The 7,985-nt window shown below is 44.2% G+C and overlaps 1 protein-coding gene across 1 annotated transcript; it reads left to right on the forward strand.

Moving 5' to 3' along the window:
* The first annotated feature begins 2,956 nt into the window (after positions 1 to 2,956).
* Positions 2,957 to 7,771, forward strand: zfp36l1a (zinc finger protein 36, C3H type-like 1a). The gene is made up of 2 exons (XM_021573858.2): positions 2,957 to 3,172; positions 4,405 to 7,771. Exons 1-2 carry the CDS (start codon positions 3,122 to 3,124, stop codon positions 5,518 to 5,520), a joined length of 1,167 nt encoding a protein of 388 aa, XP_021429533.2. The 5' UTR covers positions 2,957 to 3,121; the 3' UTR covers positions 5,521 to 7,771.
* Positions 7,772 to 7,985: the final 214 nt, after the last annotated feature.

Raw genomic sequence — 7,985 nt, forward strand, 5'->3', positions numbered from 1 at the left:
GAATGACACTGCGAAGAGAAGCCTGCCGCCGCATGACGAAGCTCCCATCCACTTCCAGAACGTGGTGTTTGCCTACAGAGGAGCTGATAGAAACCGACAGAGAGTCACTCATTTATTTTGCCTGTGAGTTGGGTGTGAGCAATTCAAACCAGTGCTGACTGGCTGGCTGTAAGGATTGGATCTGTAAGGGGCATATCTGATATCCTCTGACCGAGCAGCCTGCTTGTTTGTGGTGGTGGGAGGAAGCAGGTGCCTTATCCAAAGACCAGGAAGAAAGCCACATACAGTATACATCATACAGTGAAGCCTCTCTTCACACACACAGACACACATACACACACACACACACACACACAGGCTTCTTCCTCAGGAGGCAATGGATCAGATCCACCTTATTAATCAGGAACATTCTTTGAACTGCAGACAGACATGTTTTCCCTCAGCTATGTCTGTCATTCCATCCGGTCTGTCTGTAGGCTAAAACCACTCCAGGGGGTGATGAGATGAGATAACTCCATACAGCTCAGAGTCCTCGTAAAACACAACACACACACACACACACTCCTCTTCTTCACTGTCTCCAAAATAACTGCAGTCATTCCTCAGCCTAGACTCCAAGCCTCCCCTCCCAGTCCCTGTGAGAGCTCCAAGAATGTTTCTGTTTTGTCTCCTGATCTCTCAACTCAAATAGAATAATTCAATTGAAAACAAACGTCAACATAGCTAAGTCCCTAGGGCCCCGCTGCGTTGCATGGCTGCTGGGTAAAGGGAAGAGAAAGGAAGAGAAGGGAAAGCAGGAAAGGAATGGGGGGGATGAATGTTTTGGCCCTCTCCTTTCCTCCTCCCCCTCTCCCCCCAGGCCAGTGTGTAGTAATAAACGTCCTCTATAAATCTACACCTCCCTCACAACACCCCCCCCCCTCGTCCTCTCCCCCATTCCCTCCTCCAACCTTTTTAACAGCTCCTTTTCTTCTCCTCTCCTCCCTCCTTCACCCTCAGCTTTCTTTCTTTCTTTCTTGCTCTGTCATGGATTACAGGAGGTGTGTGTGTGTGTGTGTGTGTGTGTGTGTGTGTGTGTGTGTGTGTGTGTGTGTGTGTGTGTGTGTGTGTGTGTGTGTGTGTGTGTGTGTGTGTGTGTGTGTGTGTGTGTGTGTGTGTGTGTGTGTGTGTGTGTGTGTGTAGGTTAGTCGAGGCAGGGCAGACTACAATGGATTTGCATATAGGGTTACCTAGTTCTTTTTACATACACAACTTGATTGTGGCTGCCTGTTATGTGTCTGAACATGGTGGGATCACTATGGTATTAGGTTACAGGCCTATAGCCCACCTATCTGTAAATAACCTGATGGGGAATGAATAGAGAAGATTACAATATTACTAGATATTATTAGCCTGGCTCCAGATCTGTTTATGCTGTCTTGCCAACTCCTATGGTCACTGTTTGCCCAGGCTACAATATTATAGCCCTACACTATATAGAGTACGTTGCCTACCTCTATGGTGCAAATATAGATTTGAAACACTGCAACTGCACTGAATAGATGGTAGAACAGTGGATGCCTATTCTCATGCTGTAACTTCCAATGAGACTTCCTGTTCAATCATCAGGGAGCAGTCCGTGAATTTCAAATAACAGAGCAGGTTTTCATTGTAAACTGAGCCAAGGCTGTAGGCTGCATTACATGTGGCTGTGCTGTGCGCGTGTGCGTGCGTGCGTATGTGTGTGTGTGCGTGCGTATGGCTGGAGTTGAGCGAGGTAGGTAAGGGTTAAACTAATTCTGGCTGCCTACAGAATCCACCGGAAAGTCGGTTGTTCAACAGGACAATTAAGAGTAAATTAATGACAGTGTGTGTGCGTGTGTGTGTTTCTGTGTGTTGTGTGTGTGAAATAGGATGATAACAGAAGGGAGCCTGAGGATACTATGTAGGGAGAAAGATACTTCAACTATTTGCACATTGTTAAAACATTGCCAATAATATAACACTTAAAACACTTTTGTGAGTGTAATGTTTACTATTCATTTTTGATTGTTTATTTCCCTTGTTTATTTCCCTTTTGTTTATTTCACTTGCTTTGGCAATGCAAACATATGTCAATAAAGCCCTTTGAATTAAGAGAGAGAGGGAAAGGGGAGAAAGAGGGCGAGAAAGAGAGAGGGGGAGAGAGAGAGAGAAAGAGAGAGAGAGAGAGAGAGAGAGAGAGGGGGGGGGGGAGTGGGGAGAGAGAGAGAGACAGGGGAGAGAGAAAAAGAGGGTGGAGAGAGAGAGGGGGGGTAGAGAGCGTTACAAAGTAAACAAGTTCTGACTGTTTGCCTAGAAGAGCTTGAGGAAAGTGTTGTTGAGGAAGTTTAGAACACCTTCAAACTAGACATCCCAACTTGTAATAAAGTAGGCCTGGGCAAGTAATACAATGTACAGTATGTGGTTGATTATAATACAGTAACATGGGATGGGAAAGTAGGCTACGCTGTGTCTACTAGGCTTCAAAACTTGCTTGAACAAAAACTTGACATGCAGAAAACCTGCAACTTTGAACAAACAAAAGTCAATAGGCCTTGCAGACCGTTGACAAGCCTGAGCTTCTTGATGGATTGAAGGGTTTAGGCTCATGACTCATAACACTTACATTGGAAAATGTATTCACGAGTGTTTCTGTAAGTGCAAGTCTGCATGTTGGAATAGGAAATAGTTTAGTTGGCATTTTTCCTATATATTGAATGTAACATTGTGCTGTAACTTCATGCTGCAGACTGAACAAGATGAGAGGGGAAAGTCTAACGCATTACAGTTTGTTTTGAAAACTTGGAGAAAAGTATTATTAGAGTTGCAAAGGCAATGCAACATGTGCGCTGAGAGGATGCTTTGCAACTGGTGCAACTGCCCCCCCCCCCCCCCCCCCAAAAAAAGGGTTCGATCTAAGAAAAGCCGCGTCACTACAAGCTCCTCCTGCACACGATTATAAAGGAAATGCGCGGAACTGGTGCGAGGCAGAGGGGGTGTACTAGTAGTTAGGGCAAAAAAGTTGACAAAACAGAATTTACCATCCTGTGTAATTTCAATTAAAAAAAACACACTTTAAAAAAAAAAACGTATTTTGGATTTGATTTTCTACGCTGCCAAGATGACCATGGCAGTGGTTTCGCCATTCGACTTCAGCGAAGTACTGAACAAGGTAACTTTAGCTACAAAAAAACTCCTCTACTCGGCTTTTTCTTTCCAAGCCAATGCAAGTCAGTGCTGGAATTCGACATTTCACTAGGCTAGTTTTGTGTGGTTTTAATTTAAGTTTACGCTTTTCTTCTAATGCATTAAAGGGACCCGTTAACATGTAGATAAGCCCGCTATAACGCGAAAGTGTAACTACTGTAGTTTGCTCATTGAGCTTGCAAACTAACTTTACCCGAGAGTGAGTTCCATGATGCGCTTTCGGGCCAAGCGCAGTGTTCGCCTCTGATGCATGATGTCTCTTGTTGTGATTTTTTTTCTTTTTTACTTTGTTGACTAACTTTCGTTTCCTTGTTTGATTGCTAATATCCCGTCATAAAAGAGTGAGTCAGACCGGGTTAACTCGAGTGATATAACGGGAAACTTGCTGGCCTGCTACTTTTGCTCAAGGAAAGTGTTAACCACGAGTGCTTTTGATGATTTAATTCAATGGAAACAGTTAGCCTAGCGATCGAAACAATTGGGATCTTTTCGCTGACCAACACGTCATTCAAATCTAAGTAAGCTGCTAGAACTGCATGTATATTTGACGGGATGTTGCATTCATTCAATCAAGTTTCAATATACTTGTGCCTGAAACTACAGTTTTGAAACCCATAGCCTATGGGTACTGTATTCATGTTTAACAACTTTTGAAGTTAAATTGATGTTATTGTGCATAAAAGGGTCCACGTAACGTTAGCTATACATGAATCTTGTGTGTGAGGCAAAACATGCTTTCTTATTCCATTAATCACCTAGTCGTGCAAATCTAGGCCTGATGCGAGTGTTCTTTTGACGAGAACTTCGTTACTAGCCTAATATATGCCTTCCATTTTGAGTTTCTTCACACTACGTTTTAATTTCGCTTTTTCATTTCAAATTGAAATAAAAAAAGATTCAGCAGCTCCTTTGTAACCGGGACCATGATCGCTCTCAGGCGCTCCTTCCTTTGCGCCGTTTACTTTGCAGGCACACATTCCTCAGTAGGGCAACTTGCCAAACCAGCTGTTCTGTTCTATAGGTCTGCATCCGCCTTAGGATTTAATGCGAAACGAACATAAATGGTCATTCAGGGATTTCTTTATGGATGTTTTCCTTCCCTTTATGAAATGTAAAATACTCTTTCTTGTGGTCTTTGCATATAAATAAATGTGTTTTTGTATTGACTTTTAGATCTAATAATTTGTCTCTTTCCAGAACAATAAGATGCTGAACTACAACAACAACAACATACTGAGCTCCCCCCATCATGCCATGTCCACCCCCACTGGAGCCCTGCTGGACAGGGACAGGAAGGCTGTAGGGACCCCCTCGCTGGGCAGAGGGGTGTCTGTGTACCACTCGGTCACCCAACCCCAGCACCTTCCCAACCCCAGCTCCAAGTTCCACCAGAACCAGTTCCTCAACAGCCTGAAGATATCAGACCCCTCCTCCTGCTCCGTCACCTCAGGGTTAATCAGTGGCAGCAGCAAGGACAACCGCATGAGAGACCGCTCCTTCTCTGAGACAGGCGAGAGGCTCCTACAGAAGTGCCTGGGGCCGGCTAGCCCTACCAGCCTGGGATGCAACAGCCAGAGCCAGCAGCAGAGCCAGGTCAACTCCAGCCGCTACAAGACGGAGCTGTGCCGTCCGTTCGAGGAGAACGGAGCCTGCAAGTATGGCGACAAGTGTCAGTTCGCCCACGGCATCCATGAGCTGCGTTCTCTCAGCCGCCACCCTAAATACAAAACCGAGCTGTGTCGCACCTTTCACACCATCGGATTCTGCCCCTACGGTCCCCGCTGTCACTTCATCCACAATGCAGAGGAGCGCCGTGGACCCCCTCCCGGATCCTCCTCCTCCTTCTCCCCGCTCTCCTCCAATAAGCTGGAGCGTCCTCGTTTGCAGCACAGTTACAGCTTCGCAGGGTTCCCCAGCTCCGGGGGTCTGAGAGGAGAGGGCAGCCTCACCCCTACACCCATGTTCTCCCCAGAAGAGATGCCTGAGTGGCCAAGCTGCAACCCCTTCACATATTCCAGCCAGGAGCTGGCCAACCTGTTTGGCCCCAGCCTGGGATCCGGCGGCCCCGCGGGGACCGAACCCAACACCCCTGCACCCCTGTCTCCGACCAACACCCCCTACTTCTTTAGGCCCATGTCGGAGTCCCCCACTCAGATGTTTGAGTCTCCGTCCAGCCCTCCACAGGACTCCCTGTCAGACCAGGAGGGGTATCAGAGCAGCTCAGGGGGCAGTCTCAGCGGGTCAGAGTCCCCCAGCCTGGACACCAACAGACGCCTCCCCATCTTTAGCCGCCTCTCTGTCTCTGACGACTAGACTGCTCCTAATTAATGTACGTTAGCCGTCGCCTCCCAGAAAGTGAAAATGAATGGCACTCCCCTCTACCATGGTCCCCTACCCCTTTCCTCCACAAAACAATATAAATTTAGTTCCAAGTTTGAATGATCTAAGGATAAAGTGACTTAATTAAGGGAACTTGTTTTCAAATCACCCCAGAAATCTCTTCCCTGCTGTTTACTCCCCTCCCCCTCATAGAGCCTACCCTGTCTTCTGGCATAGTGCCAAAATGGGAGAGGAAATGAATGAACAATGAGAATGATGGTGTGGGAAAGAAAAAAAGAGATTGTTAGACTGTTGTTTTGCCAGGTGCCACCTGTCTTTCTGTTCTTGAACACTTAGCAGTGCTAGTGGGCCTTTGGCACGGGGAGTGTATCATCGCACCACACGCCCCACTCTTCCACCATCCTCTGACGTTACCACCTCTCAAGCGCACTTCCCCTGGTCTACTCTGCGCTGAGCTCGCTGGAGGGTGCTCAGTAACAAACCCTGTCCTCAGATCAACCACAGCTGTTTTTACTACAGACTTTGAGCAACAACAAAAAATACATAAACTGAAATGATATGAATAGTTTTAAAACAAAGTGCCAGGGGCAGTTGGTTCGTGCGTAGCATGTGCGAGAGTTGATTGGATGGATGGCTGGATGGATGGATGGATGGACTACTGTCTGAGAGTTTTTGATTCAACGTCGACTTGTCCCGTCATAGTTCTTCTCAAGCATTCTTTGAGTCTCATTTTATGTAATAGCGGAGCAGGACCGGAGCAGGAAGTGACTGAGAGACACAGGAAGTGTTGCTGGTCACTGGCAGTTGTGTTTCTGGGAAGGAAGGATGAAGGATGTCTTTAATGTCTAACTGGTTATTAAACCTTGAAGACGATTTGGTTTTTGTCCTGCTCCCTCTCTCCTCCCCAGCCCGCCTCCGTCCGTGCTGTTCTGCAGGCAGCAGGGAATTCCAGCATTCCCATGGTGCAGTTCTTCCACTTCCTGCAACTTGAGATGGGATCTCTAAGCTATCTTATTTTTCCTCTTCCCCTATAGAATCAGAATCTGGCTCTGAGGAGCAACCTGCTCCCTTCTATGGTTTTTGATGTATCATTTTTTTATTGTTATTATTATAGTTATTGTTTGTTTTAAAACTTTCCAAGCATTGGTGCTTGTCACTGCTTATTTAACTTATCGAAACATATTTATTGGTGATCATATGCATTTAGTTTTTTTTTTTTTTTTTGTTAATTTTGTATTTATCTGGATAATGAACAATAGAATATATTTTCTTTTTATGTTAAATTATGATCTTCGGTATTAATCTAAAGATTGTGAAGATGTTTTGTCAGTTTCCTTTTTTTTTCTTCTCCCACAGTTTAATATATTGTACTACAACGACTGCAACAATATTTGTAACTACACTTTGTTAAAATAAAACTTAATTTAAAGCAACAAAAAAATACAGGATTTTTTTTTGGTTTTGTTTTTAGCATTTTGATTATTTATTTGTTTTCCCCATTATTGGACTGCAATTCTAGCAAAATAATACCTGTTGCATTATCATCCCGTGACTGTCCTATCCTCCCTTACTCTTTAGAACGTTTTCTCTGACCGTAACAGTACTTTACTGTTCCTACTTTGTTCAGCTGTTTGTATTCTATTAAATCACACCAGCTTGGTTCCATATGGAGACCAATCAGGATTCTCTTTCATAATTATGACTAAAGTGGTAAAACCAAGAGGTACAACACATAATGATGAGTATCCCCATGTTCACTCTCACATCCTGATTTTAAGTGTAGGTTTTAAAGGAAGGTTATGGCTGAATGTTATGTAATACACTTAACCAAGGATTTAGAGGGAAAATACTGTTTGTATTACAAGCAATAGCAGTGACCAAATGGGTTGAGGAGAAGACATCTGTGTTTTTGATTGGATGTTTGATTCACTTGCAACTGTTATAAAGGGCCTACTTTTGAATACATTCCAGGTAGCAAACTAAGGACTTTTATATTAAACGATGGAAGATGGTGAAATTGTTTTAATTCCTTGTTCCGTGTTTCTTTAAAGTTTTGAGCAAGGTTAAACCGGATTGTTGACACAAAGAAAGTAAAACTGTTGAATGTATATTTCCAGCCGTGGTTTTTCACTACAGTCATTTCTATGTGAGTTTATATTAAAAACTGATTTCTCTTTTTGTAATTATTGATTGCAGTTAACCAATAAACCCTGTATTTTTGAAACAATTGTTGCGTACTCATTCATCCACCCACCAGTGAACTGATTAGAAGACATCTTGATTGTCTTCTCTGTCAGGGATAGTCAAGCATGACATTTAACAGAGCTCTTACACAATGTTTACCTTGCTGCGCCAGTAGACTTTGATGCCATGTCAGACTATTTGTTGTTGAGGGGGAAAACGACAATTTATGAAAAGAGATTCCTGTTGCAGCACGT

The sequence above is a fragment of the Oncorhynchus mykiss genome, chromosome 19 (assembly GCF_013265735.2).
Source record: "Oncorhynchus mykiss isolate Arlee chromosome 19, USDA_OmykA_1.1, whole genome shotgun sequence".
Classification (NCBI taxonomy): Eukaryota; Metazoa; Chordata; class Actinopteri; order Salmoniformes; family Salmonidae; genus Oncorhynchus; species Oncorhynchus mykiss.

Excerpts from the sequence above, each read along its gene's own strand:
- zfp36l1a (XM_021573858.2), top strand. The coding sequence starts at position 3,122 with ATGACCATGGCAGTGGTTTCGCCATTCGACTTCAGCGAAGTACTGAAC. Across the intron at positions 3,173-4,404 it reads TCAGCGAAGTACTGAACAAG|AACAATAAGATGCTGAACTA; the intron begins GTAACTTTAGCT and ends GTCTCTTTCCAG.